Source organism: Haliotis asinina, chromosome 1 (genome assembly GCF_037392515.1).
Source record: "Haliotis asinina isolate JCU_RB_2024 chromosome 1, JCU_Hal_asi_v2, whole genome shotgun sequence".
In the NCBI taxonomy this organism is placed as follows: domain Eukaryota; kingdom Metazoa; phylum Mollusca; class Gastropoda; order Lepetellida; family Haliotidae; genus Haliotis; species Haliotis asinina.
Genome location: NC_090280.1, coordinates 10,441,202 through 10,458,406, shown reverse-complemented (window position 1 = coordinate 10,458,406; position 17,205 = coordinate 10,441,202). Strand labels below are relative to the sequence as shown.

The 17,205-nt window shown below is 39.0% G+C and overlaps 1 protein-coding gene across 2 annotated transcripts in view; it reads right to left on the bottom strand.

Moving 5' to 3' along the window:
• The window catches only part of LOC137286868 (cell adhesion molecule Dscam1-like), a 107,265-nt gene extending 102,291 nt beyond the window's left edge, over window positions 1–4,974 (bottom strand). For both annotated transcript variants that reach the window (XM_067818884.1, XM_067818891.1), the window contains exon 1: window positions 4,549–4,974. In XM_067818884.1, the coding sequence (XP_067674985.1) occupies window positions 4,549–4,624 (76 nt within the window). In that variant the 5' untranslated portion in view covers window positions 4,625–4,974. The remainder of the gene's footprint in view (window positions 1–4,548) is intronic.
• Window positions 4,975–17,205: the final 12,231 nt, after the last annotated feature.

The window sequence follows — 17,205 nt, the reverse complement described above, 5'->3', positions numbered from 1 at the left end:
GTAAAATGTCCATATAATTACTCATAAATCGATCATCTTTTCGTTTGATGTATTTATGCGAAGCTTACAGAATATATATAATGTAATGCCTTGCAAAAGATGTGTTCTGGTCCTTCTAATGATCCTGCAATGGGCACTTTCTTACTTCACTCGCGTTGCAGTTACAATAAACATTTTTGCTTCATAAAACACATGTTTAGAGTAACCCAAGACTCCAACAAACAAATATCAATTTGTTTGAGCCAAACATTTCATCGTAGAAATTGAAATAAATAAAAAAATACATATTTGTTCATTTCGCTGAGCAGCAATACTTGTGTTGCATGACACTCGCACAACGTAGAGCACACAGGCCCTTCGTCATCCTGGTATGCAGTAATAATTGAATATTTTTAAACGCAAGCCATGTTATTAAAGGGTATAATAACATTAACAGATTTTCAAAATCGCACGAGGTATCTTTAAATTCGTAATGTGGCTCAAATTCCATTAACCCGTTTTTCATCATTCGTCTATAAAATACATATATTATTTACAGAACATTTCGCTACATCATATATTTTTCTATTGATCACGATGTTTTTACAAAATACAACATTTAATTATAAGCTGATGTCCAAGTGCATAGCTCAGGCGATCGTTCACACAAAGAAAGTATTGGGGGAAATGGTTTATGCGGTTTTCTCGGATTTCCGTCAAATTCTTAGCATACTGATGCGAAATGGAAATTAGCAGAAATACCTCCTTATAATAATTCAACCTAATTCATCGTTAAATATATAAACTCATCAATCAAACATTTATTACAGCGTGTTACTCTAAAGTTCAACACAGACGTTCTTCGTGAAGAATATTTTCTATCCGATACGTTTGTTCCAGAGACACTGTTTTCGTTTTCCGATACTGCATCTAGCTGTTTATTTCGTGTTTTGGTTAAACCATCGACAAAGGTTTCGTGTCAGACCCACATAGAGTTCTCTATCATTCAACATTAAGTGAGAGTCCTAATACAGCCCAACTGTTGCGTGGTAAAGCCTACTTCGGTCACCGTTGCATATCACCCCATACATGCTTGGATTAAGCCAATGTTTCGTACTGATTTAATATTTAATTCATACTTTGAATTTTAATGAAACTGCATATACTCTGAGGTATGAACGATTAAGAATATATAACAAATTTTGAAAATCACAAAAATATTAAACTTGTGAATTCATATTCGCATAATTTCAGTTTTTGTTAATTTTATTTTTAGTTGCATATTGGTCTTTTAAGAATTAATCGTCTTTGTGGGATTACTTTTAAATTATTTAAATTATTTTTTGACTGATATCTGCATGGGGAATGGTGGTTTAAGTGTACATTATGAATGGATTTAATTCAGGTTCGTTCATGTTTTAATACGAACATTCCACATCCTCTCATGGGCCTATTGAAAACGAAATACAAACAAACTTAATGAACTTCTGCAAAAACTAATCCTTCCTTTCAATAACTACCCAACGATATTGTCTGGACATGTAAGTCATATAGAATTATAATGCCTCATAATTCCAAACAAAACCCAAGCACAGCATGCTTGTTTCGGAATAGGGACCATAAATAATGAACAGATAATTCATTTGGTTTTGGTTGGTTGAATTTACATATTAATGTAGTTTGTATTCCCAACTGTCAACATGACATATTCTCGTATTCAATAACGCACGCTTATTGAATATTAAAGCGTTGTTATGGAATACGTGATACGCTGAATGTAGAACAGTGTTGTTATAGAATACGTGATACGCTGAATGTAGAACAGCGTTGTTATGGAATACGTGATACGCTGAATGTAGAACAGCGTTGTTATAGAATACGTGAAACATAGCATATCGTTGTTATAGAATACGCGATACACTGAATATAGTATATCGTTGTTACATATACATTGTATAATTCATAACGTTGTTATAGAGATGTTGAATATAGCACAGCGTTGCTACAGAATACATGAAACATTGAATTATAATATGTGATACATTGAATATAGCATAGCGTTGCTGGAGAATACTTAGATCAATGTTTCACCGCATGTTGGTGGGCTTACTCATGAACACACAACAGGTATATGTAGGTCAGCGTGTCATATATTACACGTCATGATATTAATTACAATCAGTTGTCGGATTTTGTACTTGAATGTCTACAGGATTACGCAAGACACAATGTAAGATGTAAGCAATGATGCCATGCCTTGGGTGTTTGTAATTACTGACACCGCAAGGAAAGTTTGTACTGAATGGCTTGTCGTGGATCCAATAGTCCAGATGTTATTGACGTCTAATATTCGGCGATATGAATGGCGCATTATTTGTTTGTGTGGTACCCTCGTCATATATCTAACCTGTGATTGTGCGATACAACATTATGCTGCTTTTGTAATATGGCAAGATTAATTTCAACTTTGACGCATGGAATGTTTGAATGAAAAGAAACTTGGGTATTGTACTTAAATTCAATAAGGATATTCTGCTGATCTGAGAGGATGCATGGATATGCGCTGTGTACTTTGTATTGATGTGTCGAGATATAAGCCTCCTTTGTCATCGAACCTTTACGTATATCATTCAGATGACAAGCTTTTTCCAGTCCCAGCATCAATACTATTCCTGCAGAATCCCAAACAGTGGTGACACGTTCGTCTCCATCCCCCTCCCCACTACCCCTCCACACACACACCCTCACCATACCCCCTCCCAACACCCATTCACAATCCATTCGCACACCCCAGTAGAACGGTAAACAACCCGTACATAAGCTTGTCAAGATCAAGTGACTGCCTTTAGCCTTCTACCACCACACACTATATCAGTTTACAACATATAAATGAACAACTCACTCCAAACCCAGTTCTTTCTGCACTAATAAACACTAACACATTATCGTCAATTGTCGTAATAGCGTGCAGATATCTGCAATTTATTTTCCCAAATTGCTAGATTATTACTGCCTAATGTTTGGAACTACAAGAAACTAGTTCTGTAGAAATCGGTATGCTATTAAATGCGGTCGGTATTCCCGGCAAATTGGTCTGTTTGCTAAATCCATCTTAATTGAGGCTATAATTGAGTATAAATGTTACGGAGGTGTACAGTCACACGGTACGACCTCTGACCCGTTATCAGCACTGATGTGAAACTGTTAAACCGCTCTAGCAACCATTACATTAACTCCCAACTTTGAAACTTGCCCTGTAGTCTATATATAATGGATACACAGACTAAACGTTTTAGAAACCGAAGTTCTTCGTAGAAACTACCATACATAATTCAGTACCAATTAAAACACTAAACGAATGCTTTAGTCTATATCTTTCAACTCCCCGGAATAACCGTTATCCGCTGATGCACATGGTGTCTGAGAACCGCTTCACACCGAATCACAGAGCAAGTCCAACTAAGTGAAACAGAGTATATAGAACCGCTTAACGCCATGCATATTTTACGGGCACCATTCACATAAAACATGGTCGTCGTGCAGATCGTGTCAGCCCACGGGCACGTTGTTGCTCTTCCCCCCACCCTCCCAAGGAAGTCCCCATGTTCACATAAGTACAAAAAGGTTAACTTTATGTCCTTCCGATAATGAAATACCCTTAGGCTCAGCGGTCGTAATGCTTAGCGCTAGATTAGTCCACTTTCACGAAAATCAGCAGAGATATCAGTCTATTTATCGATCAGATTCAAATATATACGATGTAGGTATGCTTGGGGATGGCCGTCGTCGGATGCATTGCGATGTTAAAAATAACACTGGATTTCCCGCACTTCCTCATCACATGCACGCTCGGGAAACTAGAGCAAACTCACAAATATGACATCAGCAAGATATTTGGCTACATTCTGAAAAACACGTGTTATCCAATCACCTCGTAATTAAGACCAACTGACTAGGTGGTCGTAATACCAGTCTTGTGACAATTTTTAATAAACACAAGAAGCTTCATGTCGCTGGCTCAACACCTCATGTATACTTTCCTGTCAATGTGCATACGCAGGTTGGCTATGTGTGCGATTATACTGGCATTATGGCACAGGTGTGGTCGGTCTGCAGCGATTACAAGTTCACCTGTAATTAATAGTGGAGCCGTCAGCAGTATTGTAGTCATTGTTATTCATAAATATGAGAGTGGATGTTCGTTTTCGGTGAATGTTGTGTTTTTCGTTCTGACAGCGATATCAGTATTGTGTTACGCGCTGTTAGTGTCAGTTTTACCTCTGCTCGTCTGAAATGATATAAACTGCCTCCCTTTGGTGTGTTTTCAGTCTATTTTATATTAACATCTCACACAGGTGTATTAGGAAACAGGTGTACCTGAACATGCATGTGAGGATGCAATTAACCAGGTAGATACCTTACGGAGCACTTAGACTGCGTGCAGAAGTCCAGCTGGGTTACACTGATAAACATGTAACCAGGTCACACCCAACAACTCAGCTGTTACTGGCGCACCTTCAATCAAAGGTATCGTTTCACCTGTAATCAACAACATCAAAAGATTCTCACCTGCGTAACAGCAACACACGAGAAACGCTGCAAAGATGGCAATTCCGAGTTTGACGTGTTCTAGGTACATCCACATGACGATTTGTTGTAGAACTCCCAGAAATACTCAGCCGCATTGATATGGGACGTGAAAACTCCCAAAGTCCTCCAAGTAGTGATAGACCATCAAAACTTGCCACCAGTCTTGAGAAATCATAACACACTCTCACTGCCTAGCGAGGGTCTAGGAAACATTGTATCCACATCGACTCCGCCCTGTCAACTCAGGATTTGACAACAAGAACGGTTAGGAGACATCCGTCTTACACCACTGTATAATTGCACTTTGGTTCACCATCCAAAACAGTCAGTTTAAAGCTCCGCTGTTAAACATACCACACATATAGAACTGATGCTGATCAGCCTTACAGCTTTAATGTGATGACGTGACTCGGGTTGTTTGTAAACAAACGCCAACGTTTTCCAGATAGGCACTGACAAGTATGGTAAAATCCTTGTCGCAAACCAGCCACAGTGCCACAATTTCTGGTCGCTACAGAGTTGTTCCACTAAACACTGTCCCATCCGCCAGCGTGTTCAGGTGGGTTGCACGCGAGCACACTACTCAACACCTTCATCAGCTTGATGACAACAAACATCATCATCCCTCGACTCTACCACGTGGTGCAGCGCCCATACGTACACAATATCAGTGCTTCAAAACTAGTTAGGTCATTTTAATGTTAATCAGGCGACCAGCGAAATTTGAGAATCTAATTTTACGTTCGGCTTATTTGCATAGGTTATATTACGATCGATAATCCGCGCTGGGGATAGCAACATTTTACCGTGTACTATTGATCGGTTTCGAGGCGACCCGTTTTAATTGCATGGACGTACGGGGTGTCTCGAAACGGTCAGTTTGCCTGATGAATAATTTCTATCGAGCGGCGAACTGACGAATCACAAGCGAGAAATGGCACGTGCGATACAGTCGGTGTTTTGATTGGTGCGCTATGCCGTATGTAGTATGACGGACGGTTAGTCTTTGTTGCGTTGGGAGTTAATTCATAGTATTGAAAAAACGCCACCTTCAAGTCAGGGACGGTATAAAAAGATTTGTGCATTTGGAAATAATACATCCTTGAACTACAATGAATAAACCACGCGAAACGACATCGCATCTACTCCTTGAGGATTGACATGATGACGCGAGAATGTCAATTTCTGCGTGCACGTGGGAAAGCATAAACACGTGCTCTCTCACGCTCGCGTGATACTCACACCTTGACAACTTTCAACTGAAATCAATATCACCAATAAACACGCCAAACAGAAATTCATAAAAATATAAAAAAGCAAGGATCTTTGATTTATTACTTGGAATTTTGTTCTTCTCGAATCTGCCCCCGAAAGTCTCCATTACCACCTGCTAAGGGGGCTATGAAACTCTGATGATGTTTATAAAGCACTTTGCACGAACTATAAACGCCATCATCTAGGAATTAAATCATAATGTCGAATGATTTATCTCATTTTGTGGTACCAAGAAGGCGATAAATGATTTTACGACAGCGCGATCAGACTCGTTTTTAATATCACTTTCATAAATTCACTTTCTAACTATTTTATCATACTTGGCGACAAAGATGACATTATAATTTTCATTATTTTCCCGTTTTCTGAAATCTGGGTCATATATGAAATCACATTAAATAACAGCGCATAATGCAGTTGGCTTCAATCTGTAACTTGTTGCCATGTTGCCTTCATAGGTTTCAGAACAAATGCATCTCTCAAACACTGAAAAATATCATCTTCAGTGTGTGCAATAGTTTGTAACATAAAATGTCAAAAATGATATTTTGTAAATTCAGAAAGGTTTTAATATGGACTATTTACGGAGCTGGAGTGGAATGAGTTTCCAGTGCTTGACGAGGGCTTGTCCACTAAGATGTAAATCCGTGTCAGTCTAACCCGATCGTCTCCAATGGAAACCGACTTTGTTTACTTTTCCTATAAAACATGTGACATGTTGAAACGAATGTTTGAAAACAACGACTTATGTTAGTAAGCAAATACTTAAAGGGGGCGTATCAACGACTGCAGTATCATTTACGGAAGGTTTAGCCCTGGAAACAACGCTATATCGCGGGTCAATTAGTCCATAGTGTTGTAGCACCATTCTAGTATCGTTTTTTATGATAATCGCTTATTATAAGTTCTTTTTACAAGCCGTGAGCATGTGCAGTGTGTATACTGGCTGGAGCTGTTTTACTACTCTGGCGGGTGTAAATAATATTTTATCAGATAACCGACGTATTTCCATGTTTCAGTTTAACAGTTTAATGATGCCACGACTCGAGGGGACGGTATTGTTTATTGTTAGCCACATGTTTCTTTTTTATATATTGTATACAACATTTTACTTTAATCCAACCAGTAAATTAATCGAGATTTCATTCGACAAAATAATTTCTGTTTATACCCGACATCTATAAACTGTCCTGTCGCTCACGAACTCTGACTAATGGATGAAGGAAGGTATATACGTACCTTCGATGGCGACAAAACAAAAAAAACAGTGAGACATTATTCTGCACTGAAGCAGTAGATACAGGAATTACGGCTGTGAGCAGGACTTCAACTGTGTTTCGGCGACAGTGTTCAATAACATACTTTTCCGGTATATACTTTGACATGCAGTTATGTCATCAAAATTAGAACTATTAAATTATATCAAGGTAATTACATTAACCACAGGGTATGGTTGCTGTGCCAAGATATGACTTCTAGGGTAGATTACAAAGTCATATTGTGTAGTATTATTATAATTATTTTAATCATTTTCATTGCACAATCGACGGGTTAGCAAACAACTCGTCACTGGTTTATGTAACACCATGTAACTCTGATCAAGCGATTATCTTTGCAACACGTGTTTTAAGAGAACAAAAGCTGGTTCGCTTTGTTATAATAAAATGTTGCTTGGCCACGAGGCAAAACACTCCTTAACTGTAGAGTTAATTGTTTCCGAACACTTTCGTTATAATGAAGTCTGAAGCCCCTGTTCAGTTGTTGCAATTACCCGCTATCTCCACTGCAATTAGGTATTTTGACAGCTCTCAGGTACTTCAAAGATCTCTCGCAGGTACAAGCTTCAGGTAAATATTCCTGGTTGACATAATATAAAGTGTTTTGAGAACCTGATCATATGTTGCCGACAACAATTGATCAGATTAAAATACGGATGTTTTCGTGTGTTTTACAATCACTTGGTTTCGCTCGGCCGATTTGAAAGAATCTGATTCGAGGGCAACGCTGTTAGGAGCTTGTGTTTAATGTTAGAAGATGGGAGAATGAAACGTGTTGTGAAGAGTTCCGTGAAGTAGTTCTTGAGAGGCGGTGTGTTTTAGGCATGGAAGATTAAGTGCCCGTTTTGATAAGCATACGTGCACTTAGTGCATGAGTGTGTTAATGTACATGTGTTTTACAAAACATGATTTCTTTCTGTATGAAAACAAACTAACTATATTGAGAAATCTTTTGACGAGATAAACCAAGGTGTAACGTGATCTAAACGTTTGTTTCAAAGCGAAGTAGGAATATGTTGTTTTGTGTAAACATTCTAATTTTTATCGCCCGAATATACATATGTCAGAATCGATCCTTTCAGGGAGAGGTACTTAAAACACACACAAAGCAGTTTATTCGACTGTTAACAATCAACAAAGGAAAATACATTAGCTGGGGTACAGTCGAGATGATTTGTCTTTGGGACGGAAAAAATCAGACAATTTGTTATTTTTAGATTTCTTATTATAATAAATCACATTATCAAGACAAGAAATCTTACTGTAAAATAGCGATGATATTTGCATTTGCATGGAGTATAAGGTTTTACCATAGCGGAAAGGTGATGTTCACCCGATAGGACGAAACAGCCGGTAGATGGTTTGTATCCCATGCATAAATGCATCCTTGAGTAAATGGACATAAACATGGTAGAAACAATTTATTATTTGAAATTTGAAAGTAGAGATTACAAAAAAATCGCGAATTACCGTTAACAAAGGGCAGGCCACTTGTCCTCAAATACAAAAAGATCGAATGTTGCGTTCGGGCGTTGCGTTTTGTTATTGATTTTCCGGTTCACAGAAAAGACCAGCTGTTGCCAATGAATAGCCTTGTCAAATCCAAACCGAGGCCATGACGCCACTCTTCTTATGTTTTTTTCCTTTTCTTTCTGGCAGGTGGGATGGGAAAGTGCAGATACGGTGCAGTAACAGCTCTTGGATTTTTCAAATCTAACAAAGCAATGTCCAATCGCGACTGAAAAATTATTGTCTGAGATTAGGTATGATAGAATGATGAAGGATAAATAAAATTGTCCCAGTTTTTGATAATCACAGTGATTAGTAGTATGGCAGAAACAACTTACTCCAATACAAGAATTAACTTCCGGGTAGATTTACTACGAGATAAATCGTGTTCGTCAGATGTCTTTGTTTACACAGATTCATTTTGTTCGCGAAATTAAAACAATAAATGCAACAAAACATATAATTTTACCCTAAGATAGAAATTCATTTTGGTGAAATTCTAGTGTGTGTGTGTGTGTCTGTCTGTCTGTCTGTCTGTCTGTCTGTCTGTCTGTCTGTCTGTCTGTCTGTGCGTGCGTGCGTGCGTGTATGTGTGTAAGGTGAGTCTATTCTCCATTATTCAGCACGGAAAGTACTGCAACTCTATATTGTCTCATGTCATCGTTTGTTTGTGTTTAGCACGGGCAATCATAACATAGATCTCAAGCCAGGTGCGCACAAGTGCTCATATATATCATTATGTCCATCTTATGACTAAATACGCAGTAAATCATTTTCAGTAATTTCTAATTCGCATGTTATAATTTAGCGTCAGTTTTCCAGGCTCCATTAAAGACAGGAAGTACACTCGTCCACCTCGCATCATTTGTGTAGATTTGATTCATTAACCGATCAAGAGGAGCAGTCACACTTAAACCCCGGGTTGTGTTCCAGGTAGGTTTGATTGATTTGAAAATCAGTATCGCCTGTAAGACCACTCTTATTCTGCTGTTATTAAAAACATTGCATGCAGCTTGCCAAAAATATCTTTGTCACTCATTCACGTGAATATCATTCTCGAGAATCGTCTGATAACAAAGGTTACCATCTACTTTATAATGACTATCAAAGTTCAGTTCCTCCGATGGTACGAGTTGTATATTGTTTTGTAATTCAGTTGCTCGTATGCCATTTGACAGACGTAATGGTCATCAAGAGAAATGCAATTTATTAGCATGAAAACATCGAGCGTCATTGCTGACGTAATAAGGCTAATAGTAGGCAAATTACACTTCAAAGACAAATCACCGAGTTTTCATGCGAATGTCAAAAATCAAATCGATGATGAAATTGTTAAGAATGAATATGATTGAATATGACTTTTGAAACAAATACACCGATACGTATACGCTTCTCTTGACACATGCATCCGGAACAGAACTGGGATGCTTGTCAACTCACCTAACTTGGTAAACAAATGAGCGGTTGGAACATGTGACAGCCGGAAAGTGGTTACTTTACGACAACAATGCAGATTTCGGCAGGGAGTACTGGCAGCGACACCTAACGGTCGGATGATGTTACCAAGAGCAAGGATATGGCAACCAAGGCACGCGGCATGCAAAAAGGCTAATCGCTAAAATTAATGAAGGGGCAATTAACATTATTCCTGACAGCTGATCAAAATGGCGGTGCACGTGCAGAGTGGTTACCGGTCATGGCTCTAGCGGATAACGCATGCGCACAAGAGAATTCGTATTTCACGAAAATCCTTTTAATTGATTTCAAGAATTTCATTTCCTAACCTTGAGGCCATTTACGTTTTTGCAACAAAAGTGCTCCCGGAACAAGCACTTGCGTGTTAGGTTAAGAAAAATACAATTTTAATAAACCCTTATTTTGCATCAATCTGGACTGTGAAAATTGAGGAAACGATTGAAAACATCTTGGACTAACCCTGGCCCACTAGTACGAATAGTTTTGTACCAGAACTAGAGCTGTACCACTTTCAACACTATTTATCGTAACTCCGCAGATCGATGCGGATGTTTACTTGGGAGAGTGTTCATTCAGAGTCCATACAACCTACAGGGCACTGCAGCTTGTCTTGTTAATACTTTCTCTGGGAAAGGCTCGGAGCTAAATATCTCTCCTAACATTATGTCTGTAAATACCATTTATGATAAAATCAGATGGACGTAAAATACTTAAACCGACATATGCCTATCATCCACACGCTTTACATTAATTTTAATATTTTTCACTTTTAGATTTGTATACGCTGGTCAGCGCTTCATGCTTAAAGTTGCTATTTTTGTTCGCCCACTTTCACTGGAGAACACAGCTGACGAGGATGTGACGTGCCAGTCGGGTAATCACTTTCTCCTACAACTATTATTGAATGTTTCTCTTTTCTGAACGAAACGTATTTTCAAAACTTGACACGAGATAGTAAACAAATTATGCATGATGATGAACTAGGTCTGAATAAAACATTGTGGTTTAATTTATCTCGATGAACTATATTTCTGTTAAAAGAAACATTAATCTATCGAATATCAGTGCAACAACTGTCTGATTAAGACGTAGACTTACCTAATAGCTGAGAAAGTTAACTCATGAATAATATAAAGGAAACTTTGCATCTTGAACGCAATGTTCATTTCCCCCTGGTTCCCTTACTCTTTGTAGTTCAAAAATAGTATTACGATAAATCGATAAAACTGTATTTTTGAAAACAGTTGAATCTGTTTGCAAGAGAATGAGAATTGCTTGAAGAAAGTGGAGCCATTGATTCAGATTTTCCCGTAAGGACATTGATTTTATTCCACCTACAAAGAAAATATGCAAATAATTGCCTCTCAGACACCCCTGTCTCCTGCTACGTCTTAGATGAGATTTTATCGAAAGACAAGTTTGTTTAAAAAAAGAATTGCTGTTGTGGACCAGACGAATGGATTGACAGACGGAAAGAATGACACATCTTTGGAGTGAACAAAAGTGGATATACATGAAAATCCATTTGATGAGGACGGTACCATTCCATGTAAAATCTCCCGGATAATCAATGTCCAGATGAGTGAGACTAAATCTGGAGTAGTGTACCTCACAGACTGGCAGATTCCACACTAGCTCCGTATTTATATGTATGTATTATACGTCTTTAAAGGCAGAAACAAATGCCAGAGGAGGGAACATCATGAAATAATAACAAAAGTAATATATTAGTGTTTCTGTGAAAAAAACCCGAGCGTGTATACATCTAATTCAGAAGTCGAATAATACATAAGTCCCATGTTAAAATATTAAATAAATATCAGCATAAATTCATGAAGAAAGAAAGTGTCAACGAGATAAACGCATTAACATCTGTCAGGGTTGATTATTCACGATTAACTGATTAATTTGTTTATCTTGAAAAGACTACCAACGGGTACTTTGTTGGGAAAAATATTTTTGCAAACTCGTAAGGTGAAGGCATCACGCTAATAATAAATCAGTTTACAGGAGCTAGAAATTAAAAAATGCGGATTATGATTTGTTGAGTTTTTTTCATAAAGCGTCACTCAGATATTCATTATGATCGCATTTATACTCCTACCTGGCTGTTCTAGACCATGTGTCTGCACCGGAAGGAAGTGGCGCCATCTATCCTTGGAGGGGAGATAATTCATCATATGCTGTCACATGTTTAATCAGTTGCGTTTCTAGTACAAGCTCGATTAATTTAATCACGCAACGGATGGCACTTGAAACACGGATTAATGACAAGATTAAATCTCGAATATGTATGTTGTTTGCACAACCCGACTGGCAATAGCAACACAACATCGTAACAAACTTGACATAATGCAAATGGGATGATTAACATAATCGAACAGAGAGAAGATGTTACACACTCGTGAGAGTGCACTTCTGTATTTGTTTAACTAGTCTGAAGTTTCTGTGGCTTTGAGAACCAACAGAAGCAGAAGCATTCTTATTGGTACCTTTACCATATGGTTTTCACGATGTCACTCATGTATGTGTTTCTACATTTCTACAAGATGCCTGGATAGATGTGTTTCCCGGACCTCAAAGGCACTGGAACTTCATCCCAACGGACAATAAGTGTGAAGCCGAGTTACAAATGGTACCGTTTTTTTCAAAGTTGTCTCCCCTGATTTATGACGTCAAAATCCTGACAGGGATCTTCAAACTCCTAACTGTAAGAGTGGTTTTCAAAACCTGGAAATAAATATGTCATTCACGCATGCGCTACATTCTGTGTGTTATATTTAATTCATATCTCCAAATCAAATGAGCTAAAGTCCATGCATGTCCTTGATATGGCGTCTTGTTGTTCATGCACAGGTTATCGCCAGGTTTTCGCTGATATATCACGCACCTACCTGCATGCACAGTTTTTACAAATAATTATTTATGGTTTCCGCTGTATGTTCACACCCTTAATCCCGAGTTTCATTAATTCATGTACTCCCCAAATACGAGTATCTCATTGTTTCTGTGATTCCCGTGATCCGTAAATCATACATATGGAAAACCCTGTTTATCTGAGTTCATGCGTGTTCTTTATACTACATTTGTGTAATTCGAAGTTCATTCATATTAGAAACTGTTACTTACAGTGCACGTGCACCCTAGATCCTACAGTCCACCCATATCCGTAACTCATGATTTATGCATGATTCAGAGAGATGTGCACAGAGACTGATTTCCGTAAAATCATGTGATACATGTTGGGAAACTGTAACCAAAACATTTAACTCATGCATGCATGAGACAGGTCACGTATATATCATTTCATGTATCACACTCTCCGCACATACATTGCTTCATGTATTACGCCTTCCGTACATACAATCCTTCATGCATGGCACTCCCCGTTCATACATTGCTTCGTACATCACACTTTCCGTACATACATTCCTTCATGCATGACACTCTCCCTTCATATCTTCCTTCATGCATGACACTATCCGTTCACACATTGCTTCACGTATCACACTGCCCTTTCATACATTCCTTCAAGCATCACACTATCCGTATATACATTGCTTCATGCATCACATTGTCCGTTCATACATTGATTCATGCATTACACTGTCTATTTATACATTGCTTCATCCACAACAACACCCGTTCATACATTGCTTCATGCATCACATTGCCAGGTCATACATTGCTTCACGTATCACACTGCCCGTTCATACATTGCTTCATGCATCACATTGGCCGTTCATACATTGCTTCATGCATCACATTGGCCGTTCATACATTGCTTCATGCATCACACTGTCCCTTCTCACATTGCTTCATGCATGACACTGTACGGTCATACATTGCTTCACCTACCACGTTGTCCGTTCATACAATGCTTCACCTACCACGTTGTCCGTTCATACAATGCTTCATGCATCACACTGCGCTTACATACAATGCTTCATGCATCACGCTGTGCTTACATACAATGCTTCATGCATCACGCTGTTCATTGGTGAATGTGTTCATGCATTAGATGGTTCGTGAATACATGGATTCTCGGATCACACGGTTCATGCATACATTGTTACCTGAAGCAGACAGCTCTCACACGCATCAAGCGACTAATGGGTCAATGCATCACACATGAATTCATGCATGACACGCTTTATTGAAACATGGATTCATGCATGACACGCTTTATTGAAACATGGATTCCATGCATGACACGCTTTATTGAAACATGGATTCCATGCATGACACGCTTTATTGAAACATGGATTCCATGCATCACGCAGTTCATGCGTACGTAGAATCATGTGTTACTCGGTACTTGGTTGGCTCTATGTAAAAATCTGATGGTCAACCTGCCTGCAGTGACCACTTCGGATGCATCCAGTCCAACCATTTTTCTTGTGACAGCACGCCTTACACCTTGCCAAGCTGTGGATAATGAAGACAAATGCTCCCTTTGAACGGAAGATCAGACACAAGCGTAAAGTTTTTTTGACAAGACCATGTTCATGGTTAACATTAAATTTGAAATGATGTGACATTTGCATACTGCATGCGTCATGTTCTGATAGCGAATGTACGTTCAGCTAACCGCGGCTCTGTGGTCAGAGCGCTGACGTCAGTAACATATATAAGCTTGACCTATTTTTAGACTTTGACACATGTAATGTGTCTTTGGGGACATTTTGACATTTCAAAAGCTCAGCATTCTGAAATAACCATCAGTTTGACTAAAAAAGCAAAACAATAATATCACCAGCGATAACCACAGATGCTATATCAATGGTACCATATTACATTTCCATTTCCCTTGAAAACAACAATGACAATGTAACTTGGGCAATAAACTATTTATTTACAATCAGCGTATCAAAGAAACTTCAAATCATTCGAAATCACTGCCGAGATTAACTCAGGTAACTAAATATTGTGTCAGCAAATTTGAAATCAAAAGGCAATCTGATCTAATCAAGCAATGTTGTCTCACACAAATAAATAACCTACTAAATAATAAGGTAGGAACTATATTCCTAATGAACCATTACTTGTTAATTGTTCATTTATACCACCATGCCCATTGTGCTCGCTTTAGGCATTGTTCATGAAAACCACTGCATACACAGGAAGGCGTACAAACATATTGTAGAATACATTACTCCACTACTACTCCAGATGCTGGCTTCACGATAGCTTTATGGATTTGTATTGTAAAAAGTGCTGAAAGCTATCGACCATCACCAGCTAATACCAACCCATGTCACAGGAGCGGTGGTATTTGTACTGTTTTCAAATATGTCTTCCTTATTCAATGCCGTGTTGATTAACTAAAGAGCTTCTAAATAACGCTAATTTGAGCCTCCAAAGAGTTTCGGTGGTAAAAATCGATACTTGAAAAGAAGAAACAAACACCATAACGAGGTCGCCAAACAGTGCTCCTTTGTTACGTATATAGAAAAATGCATTACCCTCGTTGCTGTTACGACTGCCGCAAAGCGGATTCTCTTGTGGACTACGTCATCACGTTTGTTAAAAACGTCATCAAACAATGCCCACCTACGAAGCATGAAATTGCTCCCAATGCGACATTGAAAAAGGCGTGATTCTAGTGTTAAACCCCGTTTGAACTTTACTTTGATGTCAAAGGATTAGAAATGTTAAAATGGAGATTATAAAAACCTTTCAGCGCTATCAAATGAAGTTTGTCTCTATCTGAAGCTTTGATGGGCTTGGGGATGCTCGGGGGACAGGCCGATAAGGCGACACAAGCAGAAGGGTAATGTGTAACATTTAAATCATTCCGGAAATCATGACTAAGATTTTAATTGATTTTACGGAATGAGTGAGTGAATTTCGTTTACACGTTGATTCGAAAAGAATTTAATTTCTATCTCGGGCTGTTCAGGTAATGTCGAATGAAAGCTTACACTTACAGTTGCAAACTGTGCAAACGATTACGATTTATGCGGAAAGCACGAATAGGCTGATGTCGCTGGTTGACTAATGGTCAAAATGGGGGCTGACCTTTTAAACCACGAAACAGCCGATCCTGGTGCAACTCTGCCCTAAGCCAATGTCAGTCGTACATCCATCCTTAATGGGGTTTTTTTCAAATATGGACGTGACGTAATACCTCAATCGGTAAATCAGCATTTGTTTTAATGACAGATGGATCTCTAGCCACACCATTTAACATATACTGAGTCAAAAAAAACTTCACAAAATGTAATTTTTAAAAATAATGAATAGTTTTTTTCTCAGATGATACTTCTATGTATCCGAAATGGGATGCCTTTCTTTCGACTCTAGAAAAACGTTAGCAAAACCCACTCAAACCCATCCATTCGTCGTGCAAATGACGTTAGCGCCAAATCAGTTTTTTTGCACGTGCAGTCGATCACGTGATCTTCGCATCGAAGTTTTCTTCATTTTCACGTGTTTGCATTGACCTAAAAAAACGAAAAAAACCCCACAATTTTAAAACACAGCTCTAACAGTTCTTTAAATGCCACGATTGAATACATATTGCAAGGGGGAAGATCAGTTACTGACGTCTCAAGAGCAATGGAATGCACCCGTCGTACTGTGTATGACTTGCGAGGTCGTCTACAACAAACTGGCACCACTTATGGTCGGCCAAGGTCGGGTCGTGCACGCGTGACGTCACGAGCAGAAGATTTCTGCTGCTACACGAACCAGGGCTGAGATGGTCGACTGTCCTTACAGACCATTCGAAATCGGTTGCGGGCTGCCAATCTCTATTCTCGACGTCCATGTCGTGTGCCAATATTGACGCCGTTTCCTCAACGTCAACGTCTGCTGCGCGCCCAACGTCACCTCCGACATCGTCTGGAGACGCCGCCGTGAACGGTATGCCCAATGTTGTGTACAGGAAGTCGACAGATTCGGGGGCGGAAGTTGCATGGTGTGGGGTGCTTTCTGTGGGAACAACCGTTCCCGACTTCTGGTCGGAAACCTCACAGCTGCTGCTTACTGCGACCAGGTGCTCACCTCTGAACTCGTTCCATTCATGGCGGCTCGTGGCCCAGGTCTACATTTCCAAAACGCTGGAATCAGCGTCATGGATTGGCCATCGAGGTCC